The 12,842-nt window shown below is 41.8% G+C and overlaps 1 protein-coding gene across 5 annotated transcripts in view; it reads left to right on the top strand.

The window, feature by feature from the left end:
• MEP1B (meprin A subunit beta) overlaps nt 1–12,141 on the top strand; it is a 36,160-nt gene extending 24,019 nt beyond the window's left edge. For all 5 annotated transcript variants that reach the window (XM_061399655.1, XM_061399659.1, XM_061399657.1 and 2 more), the window contains 6 exons: nt 1,824–2,039; nt 4,863–5,306; nt 7,196–7,375; nt 8,573–8,696; nt 9,922–10,126; nt 11,973–12,141. In XM_061399655.1, coding sequence (XP_061255639.1) covers nt 1,824–2,039; nt 4,863–5,306; nt 7,196–7,375; nt 8,573–8,696; nt 9,922–10,126; nt 11,973–11,987 — 1,184 coding nt within the window. In that variant the 3' untranslated portion in view covers nt 11,988–12,141. The remainder of the gene's footprint in view (nt 1–1,823; nt 2,040–4,862; nt 5,307–7,195; nt 7,376–8,572; nt 8,697–9,921; nt 10,127–11,972) is intronic.
• The last annotated feature ends 701 nt before the right edge of the window (nt 12,142–12,842 follow it).

Genomic DNA, 12,842 nt, shown 5'->3' with positions numbered 1-12,842 from the left:
GGGCGCTGCCACTCTCCGGAAGGACTCTTACCTCTGGAGCAGTGGGGTTTTGTTTCCTCGAAGCTTTCAGATTCCAAGAGATCTTCCAGTGAACAGCACCAGACTGGGAATTAATCCATTTTAGAACTTCAGCTGGTTGAGGTTACTCATTCCTGTTGCAAACATACTTAAAATGAAGGTAGAAAGTACAATGTATTTAATTTTACTAAGATGAGTAAAAAATTTCTACTGAAATTTTGTTTTGAATCAAATAATCATTTTTTAGCTACAGGTACCACATTTTTATTTATTTGCTAATTTCTGGCAGCAGATAGGTAAAACTAGACTTCAGAACCCAGGACTGTTGATTGACAACTCAGATGGTCTGGGCAACGCTTGGCATCTCTAAGAGCATGAAGGTGCTTTTCTTTGTTCTTTTATGGGGGTTGGTGAGGACAGAACAGATATTGTTTAAAGGTACAAACTTGTAACAAATAGTAAATTAGCCCTAGAGATGGAATGTACAGCATCATGAATATAGGCAACTATATTGTATTATAATCATCAAATCTGTTAAGAGACTAGACTTGACTATTCCCAGCACCAAAAAAATGATGCTATGTATCAAATAGAAGTACTTAATTATTGCTATGATGGCAATCAGAAGCCAATATATAAATGTGTCGAATGAACATGCATTACCTTAAATTTACACAATGGTTCAGTTCAGTCTCTCAGTCATGTCCAACTCTTTGTGACCCCATACACTGCAGCACGCCAAGCCTCCCTGTCCATCACCAACTCCCGGAGTCCACCCGAACCCATGTCCATAGAGTCGGTGATGCCATCCAATCATCTCATCCTCTGTTGTCCCCTTCTCCTCCTGCCCTCAATCTTTCCCAGCATCAGGGTCTTTTCAAATGAGTCAGCTCTTCGCATCAGGTAGCCAAAGTATTGGAATTTCAGCTTCAACATCAGTCCTTCCAATGAACACCCAGAACTGATTTCCTTTAGGATGGACTCGTTGGATCTCCTTGCAGTCCAAGGACTCTCAAGAGTCTTCTCTAATACCACAGTTCAAAAGCATCAATTCTTCGGCGCTCAGCCTTCTTCACAGTCCAACTCTCACATCCATACATGACGACTGGAAAAACCATAGCCTTGACTAGACAGACCTGTGTTGACAAAGTAATGTCTCTGCTTTTTAATGTGCTATCTAGGTTGGTCATAACTTTCCTTCCAAGGAGTAAGCATCTTTTAATTTCATGGCTGCAATCACCATCTGCTTGTCACATATTTTCAATAAAAAATATTTTAAAATGTAGATTTGAATAGTGGATAGTGGCCCTCCATAGATACTACTGTAGGAGGGAGGGAGGGATGGAGAAAGAGAGAGAGAGGCTAGACTAAGCAGGAAACACTTTTTTCCATTTTTTAAAAGATTTTTTTGATGTGGACCATTTTAAAAGTCTCTGTTGAATTTGTTACAATACTGCTTCTGTTTTATGTTTTAGTTTTTTGGCCCGAGACATATGGGATCTTAACTCCCTGAACAGATTTTGGACCTGCACCTCCTGCATTGGAAGGTGAAGTCTCAACCATTGGACCCAGGGAAGTCCCCCCTTTTTTCATTTCTGAAAACTAACGACTGTAGTAAAAAAAAAAAAAAAAAAAGGCGATCTAATGTTGCCATTTTCATAGTCTGCCTGCTCCAAGATCTGCATTTCAGTGCTCAAACAGTGCCCTGCATACAGCGGGAACTAAGTGGTCACAGAGTGCCCATAAGATATGCATCCCTGTATCCAGTACCTGTTTTCTCAGTTCTACTCTTATCCTCTTAACAGGTTCTGGCTTCTTCATGCATTTCAACAGTAGCTCTGTAAACGAGGGGGCCACAGCAATACTGGAAAGTAGAATACTTTACCCTAAACGAGGATTTCAGTGCTTGCAATTTTTTTTGTACAACAGTGGAAGTGAAGATGACCAACTGAACATCTATATCAGGGAGTATTCTACGGCTCATCTGAGCAGGACTCTAACCCTTGTGGAACAAATAAAAGGTACAGTATCAACATTTTTATTCTTACATTCAAAGTGATGCAACCTTTTTATTTTTTAATTTTTTATCTTGTATTGGGGTTTGGCTGATTAACAATGTTGTAATAGTATAGTTTCAGGTGAATAGGGAAGGGACTCAGCCATACCTATGCATGTAGCCATTCTTCCCCAAACTCCCCTCCCATCCAGGCTGCCACGTAACATTGAGCAGAGCTCCCTGTGCTATACCAACCAAGTAGGTCCTTGTTGGTTATCCATTTTAAATATAGCAGTGTGTACAAGTCCAACCCAAACAGAGCCAGACAATCTTAACGTTTTATTTAATGCAACCACTTACAACAGGGAAGGGGTTATGAACCTAGAACCTAGAACCTGATCCTCCTTGTTTTATGCTGTGGTTAGGAAGCTAAAACGAAAGTGCTTTCTGTGCTATAGAATATGTGACACTCACTTAACAAACTGTAGATTGGTCTCTGGTGTTGGCGAAGTTAGTTCTTGGCAAATAATAAAATAGAATGGAAACTAGCTTAGGCAAAACGGGAAGAGTTACCGGCTCAACATAACTAAATTATAGGATGGAGAAGAGAGAAAGCAGCTGCAGGCAGGATGAAACCTGTCCCTGAACACGGCTGGGGACCTTTCCTGTTATCTCAGAGGGGCTTTGTCCAGAAAACTGGTGCTTTGGCTGTTGCACTTCCCAGTTTGCATTTTTATATTTTACGTTTACATTAAAAACGTGCCATCAGACTAGAGAAGGATCTCTTCCTCTAATTTGTAGCCTAAAAAAAATAAATTCCAATGCAGGATTCTAATTGTTATGATTTGGGTTAAATGTATCTTCTGGAGCAATTTGGAGTGGAGAGAGGGTGACAACGATGGGGTGGCCACCCTTCCTTCCAATCGTGTGTCTGGGAGGTGGGTCACATTGACTACCTATTAGATGGTTTAGAAGGTTCCCTGAGGGAGGGAGGGAGGGCTTGTAGGCTGGTGACTATATTACTGTTTGCTTCACATATTGTCTTCTTGTTTTGAATGAATTGACTAAAACCTATTATAAAAATTGATCCATGTTATGCCATATATCATGCCATTTCCCCCCTGTTTAACAAGGAGAAACAATCTGAAACATAGATGATATTTCCCTTCAAGACCACTTTAAACTGAGGTTCTTAATCTCATATTATATATACATGTATATATACCATACATTATACATGTATATAATATGTATCTAATGCATATGTAAAAGGTTATAAATAAAATTATTGCATGCATACATGACTATGCTGGAGAAGGCAGTGGTACCCCACTCTAGTACTCTTGCCTGGAAAATCCTGTGGACGGAGGAGCCTGGTAGGCTGCAGTCCATGGGGTCGCTGAGGGTCGGACACGACTGAGTGACTTCACTTTCACTTTTCACTTTCATGCATTGGAGAAGGAAATGGCAACCCACTCCAGTGTTCTTGCCTGGAGAATCCCAGGGATGGGGGAGCCTGGTGGGCTGCCGTCTATGGGGTCGCACAGAGTCGGACACGACTGAGTGACTTAGCAGCAGCAGCAACATGGCTATGCATATATAATCCTTTGTATTAGCACTCTGTGGGTGTTATTACTGATAGATAATAGTACAAAGTGTACTTAAAGAAACCTGCCTAGAAGTCCAGAATTTAAGCTGAAGGTACTGATAAAAATCAAGGGGAAGCTCTCATGAAAGATTTTTATTCAATCCAGGGTCTTTCCATGGACAACAGCGTTTCCTGTAATTTGGACCTTTCTAACTGATTTTCGAGCAACGTGTTTCTCATTAAGTGCTAATACATGTAAATTTTAAGGCACTGTGTTAACTACTCTTTGACATGAATTCCTGAGCTATTCTTTCCCTGGGTGGGGGGAGCTCCTGAAAACTGTTTAATGTACTGCTTCTTATTAGTGTATGATATAAGAAAATAACACAAGATATCCTATGGTGCACTATTCTCCAGGGTAGGGAGTAATAGTGGAGGGGGATGTGCAGTTTGGGAAGAAAGGAGACGGTACCAGGTATCAGATAAATACTTACGACTTTGTGTGCTCAGTCGCTCAGTCGTGTCTGACTCTTTGTAACCTCATAGACTGTAGCCCACCAGGCCAGACTCCCTTGTCCATAGAATTCTCCAGGCAAGGATACTGGAGTGGTTTGCCATTTCCCACGCCAGGGGATCTTCCCAACCCAGGGATCAAATCTGTGTCTCCTGCATTGACAGGTGGATTCTTTCCCACTGTGGCACCTGGGAAGCTTATATCACTGAGTCCCTGGTAAATGATGTAAGGAGCCAATTGTAGGTTGTGGGCCTTCTAGGGTCTGATGAATTCCTGTCTAATACTGCCAAAAACTGATTGAAAATTTTACACATGAAGGAAATATTCCAATCAAAGTTTACATAGATTAAAGGAGGCTTTGGCTGAGGACCACAGGAATCTGGGGTACAAATGTAAAGTCTTGGGCTTGCTTATCTGTTTAACCGACTGAGGGGAGGTGACTTATAAGTTGGGTATGGAGTACTCATGAGTTAGATGCTATTGTTTGCTCACCTGTGTCTGGAAAATGGTGATCTATGTAAGAATAAAAATGAGCTAGATAAGCATTCAAATATTCCAGAGAGCCACTCGGCCCTACAAAAGTGCCTTGGAGTAACTGGACCTGAGCTGGAGGAAAAAGAAAGCCATACCTTATACCTGCAGGAGGCAGCAGCTCTAGAAAGATCCTTTGGCCATGAAGATTAGGACTCTAATGTCAATTTGTATAGTCCTTTATCCTCTCTGAAATAATAATACCTCTTTTGCAGATATACCCTCTGGGAGCTGGCAACTTTACCACGTAACACTGAATGCGACCAATAAATTTCGAGTGGTGTTTGAAGGGGTCAGAGGCGCTGGTGCCTCATTGGGTGGCCTGTCTATTGATGACATCAATCTCTCAGAAACACGGTGCCCTCATCATGTCTGGCATATAAGGAATTTCACACAGCTCATTGGCAGCCCCAATGGGTCTTTCTACAGCCCTCCATTTTATTCTTCTAAGGGATATGCCTTTCAGATTTACTTGAATCTAGATAGTTTGCCTAAAATAGGAATGTATTTCCACCTGATCTCTGGAGCCAATGATGATCAGTTAGAGTGGCCGTGTCCTTGGCAACAAGTCACCATAACAATCTTGGATCAAACTCCTGACATTCGACAGCGTATGTCCAAACAGCAGAGTCTAACGACAGACCCATTTCTGACCATTGGTTCGTGGCTCATCTTCTTTATTATTAATACACAATCATTGCTTTAGGAGGGATGGATGATTTGGGAATGAGAGAATGCACAACCAGACACCCAGGGGATTTTTGAGCCCCAGATCTTAGGATCAGAAGATATGTGGGGGAAGTCTGATAGTCTCTCAGTACTGTCTGACTCTTTGCGACCCCATGGACAGGCTTCTTCGTCCATGGAATTCTCCAGGAAAGAATACTGGATTGGGTTGCCATTTCCTTCTTCAATGTAGGGGAAGGGCTTCAGCAATTCTGGACAGAGTCTCCCAGGCAGGAAACTGTCAGGAATATCAGCAGAGATGCCAACAAATTGAGAAGATATTGGCTGTATTCTTGGAATTTGATGACAACGCCTAAATTCTCAATGTTGCACGAGGAGTGTGTGCGTGCTAAGTCACTTCAATCAAGACCAATTCTTTGTGATCCTATGGACCATAGCCTGCCAGGCTCCTCTGTCCATGGGATTCTCCAGGCAAAGTTACTGGAGTGGGTTGCCACTTCCTCCTCTAGGGGATCTTCTCGACCCAGAGATCGCGCCTGTCCCTTATGTCTCCTGCACTGGCAGGCGGGTTTTAGTTTTTACCACTAGCACCACGTGGGACGAGGTGTGTTGTTGGTTTTAGAGTCTGACAAGCCTAGGTTCAAATCCAAGGTTTGCTTCTCATTAGCGTTGTGAATTTGCACTGATAATCTCTTGAAACCAAAGTGTCCTCAGCAGTAAAACCAGGACAGTAATAATAACCCCACAATTCTATTAACAGTGTCTCTACAGTTCAAGGAGGGAAGCTTGTGGAAGGGCCTGGCAGGGAGAGAGTCTCAGACGCTGAGTTCTCCTAACCCATGCTGTCCTTGTCTTTTCACTGATATTGTCAAAAACAGCTCAGCTTTTGAAATGAGGGTGGTTTTTGATCAGAAAGAAGATGTTAAGTAGATGTTCTTAGTGTTGGGAACGGTGTGGGAGTGGATTGTAACTTCTTACTGAAGGGTTCTGGGGGACTTGCCAATGGTGACATCATTCCCCATCTTTCGAGACTGAAAGATGCAGTGCCCAGAAAGCAATGCCCAGAAAAAGAAGCAGTACCCAGAAAGCATTGATCACATTTCTAACTGTAATAATCCTTTGCCCTCTGGGAACCTAACAAAGTAAAACATGGAATTATGACAAGGTCAATATTATTGTCAAATCTGAATTCTGTATATGAAAAGAATGGACCTAAGTGATCTGGGGAAGAAAAATCTAATCTGATAGGGAAAAAAAAATAGTATTCACAAAGAGGTGTGGGAATTTGATGTTCACAATTTCTTTACCTTTTTTCAAAATGTTTTTCCCTGAATGATGTTGAAAATGGCTCAAGGTTGGATGGGTCATTGCCTGTTTTTTCAGAAACAGTGCTTCTCACTGTCTTCTACTCCTGAAGCACTTTGCTATGTTAGGCGAATAATTTAGTTAATAAGATGAATTGTTCTGTGCTAAAATTAATAACTGTCAGTAATGCATTGATTTAACTCGGTTTAAAGGGCTGTCTGTAACTCAGAAGGCCACTACAGAGTGATTCTAATGGGTAGCCGAATTTCTACACTCATCAGTCAGTAAAAGTGTAGAACTTGACTACCCACGCCTCCTAGCCAGGAAACTTTCGGTAACCCTGAGTGTGGTCCTCCCTGCTGTGCCATCTCGTTTCCATCAGGATAATATAAATGAAAAACTCCAGTGATTTGCCGGGGACTGCAGCACAGGTCAATAGCATCATTTAATTATTTTGAGCTCCATCTTAATTGTGCTTCACATTGCCTGCATTTTCCTGCCACCAAAAGCTATGATGATGCTAAACATAATCCATTAATATAAATTGCTTTTTCAGATAATGGAAACTATTTTTGGGACAGGCCTTCCAAAGTGGGAGCACAAGTTATTTTCCCTAATGGAACTCAGTTTCAAAGAGGTAGGGGCCGTGGATTCCCTAACTTTATGAGCCAAGAAATGCTGAAAAGCAGAGATTTTATCAAAGGAGATGATGTTTATATCCTACTGACAGTGGAAGGTATGTCAATAAAAATAGTTTTCTCTAAGCTATTCTTTTTTTTTTCTTGTGGTCATTGATTATTTACTGTGTTCTTCTGGGTTCCATTTTCAGATATATTAATTAGATAGAGATGTGGGAAGAAGTGGGCATGAGTGGGATTTTTTTTTGTATGAATCATTAATAATATAAAAATAATTTAGATGGAAACAGGAATAGTGCCTGGACAAAGTAATTACCACTGCATGGAACAACAGTGGAAAGCTTTAGTCCAGAAAATTTCTTTAGAAATAAGCTAAAGTATATCCATTATACCCTAGAATTTAATTCTTGGATTCTAGAAGTAAAAACGTCACACAAAACATAAAATGAAAGTATAAATGGACTTTGTTGTCTCTTTTAAATATGTATACACATGTGTGCACACACACATATATCTTGTCAGTAACAGCATTAATCTCTTGTCTTCTAAAGTTTCTTAGTCGTGGCAGCCAACAATAACATTTTCCAGGAATAACTGGTGGTTTCCTTGTTTTATGTGATAGGATTTTAACTCATTTACTATTAAAGACCCATTTGCATCTCAGTAAGTCAGAATTATTTTTTGTGACAAAAGCTGGTGTGACTAAAACTGAAAATTTGATTTCAGTGTCAGTTAGAGTAAACCTAGATGATACTTCAGGGGAAAAACTATTCAGAAATAACTTTCATTGAGGGAGAAAACATTTTAGGTAGCAGAAACAAATTCATATGTTCATCATGTCTGTTGGACCCTGTTTGGACCAGAAAACACCAAAAAGAACAGATTCTTGGTTGTCAGGGGACCTGGTATCTTGTGCTGAATATCTATCTACTTGCTCTGCCAAGCACGAGACCTGTGATCTTGGGCAAGGCCCTCTGCATTTCTTTGCATTTCCGAGCTTTCGTTTCCTTGTCGGTCCCTTGCAGTTGGGAACACAGGCTCCCCTTGGAGCTCAGGTGAGCCCAGACCCAGGCAAACACATGTTCAGCTGTAGCCCCACAGGCTGGCCCAGCGTCCCTTTGTGGCTAGCTCTCAACCCGCCTGTTTGTTTTTTTCACTCCTGTGAATGTTACTGGACAGTGCTTCAGGATTACCTGAATGTATTACAAACTGAGCATTTGATTTTGAACTTAAAGATCAAATGCTCATTAAACCCCAACTGACTTCCCTCCCTGCTCTCCTCCCATCCTCCTTAGACATCTCCCACCTTAATACACAAAATGACCCACTTCCAACCTTGAACGTCAATGACCTCTGCACCAGTTTCAGGTGTGAGAATGATGGGATCTGCATTCTCCAGAATGGCAAAGCTGAGTGCAGGTAAGGGTGCCATCTCCCCATCCTTTTGCTAGCTATTTGTTTCATTTCACAATGTACGATTCTGTGATATTTCATATGAGTGAAATCAGTTGATTCTCATCTCAAAACTGTTCATAGGGTATTTATTGTTTGCTCTCCATTTGGGAGTTTGGGTTGCCAGTAGAACAGTGAAATTATTAATGTAAAGTGAGTACCTTATATATTTTTAAATTTTGTTTATTTATGGCTCTGTTGGGTCTTTGTTGCTATGTGGCATGGGTGCGTGCTTAGTCACTTCAGCTGTGTCCGACTCTCTTCGACCCCATGGACCATGGCCCACCAGACTCCTCTGTCCATGGGATTCTCCAGGCAAGAATACTGGAGTGGGTTGCTATTTCCTTCTCCAGTGATAAAGTATGAAGTGAGTGAAATGAAGTCACTCAGTCATGTCCAGCTCTTTGCAACTCCATGGACTGTAGCTGATCAGGCTCCTCTGTCCATGGGATTTTCCAGGCAAGAGTACTAGAGTGGGTTGCCATTGCCTTCTCCTTGCTCTGTGGGTTTTTCTGTAACTGCAGAGAGTGGACACTTCTCTCTGGTTGTGGTGCTTGGGCTTCTCACTGTGGTGGCTTCTCTTGTTAGGGCGCACGGGCTCTAGGGTGCATGGGCTTCAGTAGTTGTGGCTCCTGGGCTCTAGAGCACAGGCTCACAGCTTTAGTTGCTCTGAAGCAGGTGGGATCCTCCCTGATCAGGGATGGAACCCACGTTTCCTGCTTTGGCACATTGATTCTTTGCCACTGAGCCACCAGGGAAGCCCGCACGTTCTTTCCTAATTGCCTGAAACAGTCCTCATGAGTTATAAATCCTCACAGCAGTCTGGTGTGGTCAGCGTGACTGTCCGTATTCCGCAGATGGAGACACCTAAATTCTGGGAAGAACCTGGCCGTAGTCACAGCTGGGATGTTCCAGACTGGGACACTGAGAACTAAATTTTCTCCACTACCTGTCTTGCCTTTCTTCCCCAGCTGGGAGCTGCTGTTTTAAATCCCAGATTAGGAATAATTTCATTGCTCCTTGCTGTTGGCCCTGCCTGGCTTCCTGGGCTAGTTTAACCCGTCCTTTCAGTCCGAGTGGGTGACCAATGGTTGCATCTGTCAATGACCTGAGTGTTGACCCACACCTTCAGTGGTGAAGATCTTCAGACTTAAATGTCAGCTCATGACTCAGTCACGTTTCAAACGTGTAGGTGTCGGTCGGGGGATGACTGGTGGTACATGGGAGAAAGGTGTGAAAAGAGAGGGTCAACACGAGACACCATTGTCATCGCCACATCTTCCACTGCCGCTGTGTTTGCCCTGATGCTGATCATCACTCTCGTCAGCGTCTACTGTACCAGGAAGAAGTATCGGAAAGAGCCAAGTTCAAGGACAGTCAACACTATTATGGAAAATGTAAGTTGACTCTGATATTTGGTTATTCAAAACCCACTGATGGAATTATATAAAGAAAAATTAGGACTTTTTAAATATCTTAAAAATTTTTTTCTATTCTCTGTGCTGGGGGAAAAGACTTGGAGACTATGAGTTCTTGTTATCTTCACTATCAATGATTCTTAAATTGGAATCCTTGAAAACTTTTGGAGGGGAGGCTTATTATCCTCCTGAAACTGTACCCAGAATTGTGTATGGTTCTGCAGTTTTCTGGGGTGGGAGTCTGTGACCCTCCTGAAAGGCACGATTGATTTTTGCCTACACATTTCAGTCTACCTGGTTAAGTGGAAAGATGAACCATGTAAGTGTCTTTGTTCTAAAGGCTGAGCTCACTTGTAGGAAGAGGGTGCTAGGCACATTTGGGGCATTTGCATTAAAGAAGATTCCAACTAATTCTGGCTTCAGGTGTGATAACTCTAAGGCAAGGTTTTCAAGTAGAAATTTTAAAGCCTACCTCAGATGGTCTCCAGAATGGCAACAGACTCTTGAAATTACCCTGGGGAAGCAGAGAGTCTGAGATGGGTGTTGGCATAAACGATGTTTACCGGGGACACCAGTGATGGAGTGAGGAAAGCTGGACCAGGCAGCTCTATTTTAAAGTTATGATTTTTTTTAAGTGGACAGACTTATTTGTTTGAAGACCCTTGTTTGTTAAAGACAAACTAAATTTTTGTCTAAAGACAAACTAACTTCACTAATTTTTTTTGTGAAGTTATTCAAAAGATGGACAATGATAATGAACAGAAAGCAAAAAGTTTTATTCTCATATACAGCTGTCATGTTTCCTGAAGCTCAGGAAGATGTTTAAAGCTAGTCATAAGGCAGTGGACCTCTTCCTTCACAAGCTCATTAGAAAAGTACTTAAAATGTATATATTAATAGGTTTGTTAAAAAAAAAAAAAAAACAGATATTTCCAGCTTATCTTATGACTTAAAAGGGACAGATCAACCAGTGATCCAGTAGGTCAGCCTGGTGGAAACCCGGGGCCATTAGGGAAGTACTTGGGGGTTGGAGTAACTATGGTGGGGGAAGTGATTAGAGAGGAGAGGACTGGTTAGCTAAAGGGTGAGACTACCAAGATATTCCTCTAGAAACTGAAAGATCTAAGCACTATTATAAAAGTTGCTTTATCAAGCTAAAGTTGGAAGTAAAATAAAACAAAGAGCAGGAAAAGAAGGAAGTTAATCCAATAAAGGAACTATTAGGGCCATTAAATGGAAACACACACATATACACACACAATCACCATAATATAACAACACAACTGTTTTGCCTCTGGGTCATTTAAACACATGCCCAAGAGTAAGGAGTCAACTTAATCCAGGCATTTCTGGGGCTTCCCTGAGGGCTCAAACCATAAAGAATCTGCCTGCAATGCAGGAGATATTGGATCCCTACGTGAGAAAGATCCCCTGGAGAAGGAAATAGCAACCCGCTCCAGTAGTCTTGCGTGGAGAATTCCATGGATGGAGGAGCTTGGAAGGTTATAGTCCATGGGGTCACAAGGCATTTCTACAGTTTATTCACTGATAGCAGAACCTCTGCCTCTTTAACTCTTAAATTGAAATGACCTTTTTTTCTGAGTCTGAAGTGTGTGCTCACCCTGATGTTTGAACATCTGAATAAAGTAGGAGATGCCTGTGCATTTTCCTGCAGCCCAAGCCTGGAAAGGATGCCAGCTGGGAGGGAAGCCAGAAGACTGCAGAGGGCACTTCATTGAAACATTAGACTGTTTCATTGTGATGCATTTCAATGACAGTTTTTAAATTTAGAAATTAAGTCATCAATTGTTCTTCCCCCCTTTAGCAATATGCACTTTGAAGATTAACTCTGCAATACAGCCAGCAAAGGAAATGAAAGATTCTTCATCATGGATTCACCCACAATATATTACAACCACTTCCTCCTTCTGTAAATGGATCTTCTCTGTAAATAGCTGGGTACACTATAAATCATTATTTTGGTAAAAGTCTAATTGGTGAGATGTTGCTGTGTTTTTGTTTTTAAAGGAAGGGAGTAAAAAAATTGAAAAATAAAAATAGATAAAGTGGAGAAGCAATTCAGGCTGTTGTGGAAGAAAAACACTGTTTATAAGTCAGAGAGCAAGAACTGGGAATAGCTTTCCAAGTGACTGATCCTTCTCTTCGGGGGCCAAGTGCCATGGCCTCACAGGCGATTCCCTAGAAATTGCCCAATGGGAATGATCTTCCATGTAGAATCTCCCCATTGCCACGTTGTCCTGTCCCGATGGACCGAGGGGCAGAGGGCAGCTCCGTTCTCCCTGGGGACATCTGCCCCTCTGTCTGAAACTGGCTACTTCCTTGTTTTCTTTATTATTATTATTATTATTTAGTCACGCTTAAGGCTTGTAGAATTTTAATTCCCCAGCCAGGAATCAAACCCAGGCCCTCAGCAGTGAGAGAGCGGAGTCCTGACCACTAGACTGCCAGGGAATCCCCTTGTCACTATTTTTTATTTTAGCCATTCCTGTTAAGTGATATCTCACTGTGGTTTTAGTCTGCAGGTCCCAAGTGGCTCATGATACTGAACCTCTTTTCATGCGCTTATTTGCTGTCACTATAGCGTCTTCAGTGGACTATCTCTTTACATCTTTCACTCATGCTCTGAATGAGATTTTTGCTCTTACAGTGTTTTGAGAACTTTAAATATATTTTG

The sequence above is a fragment of the Bos javanicus genome, chromosome 24 (genome assembly GCF_032452875.1).
Source record: "Bos javanicus breed banteng chromosome 24, ARS-OSU_banteng_1.0, whole genome shotgun sequence".
NCBI classification, from domain to species: Eukaryota; Metazoa; Chordata; class Mammalia; order Artiodactyla; family Bovidae; genus Bos; species Bos javanicus.
Note: the sequence above shows the minus strand (reverse complement) of the source record. Positions and strands in the feature narration are given on the sequence as shown.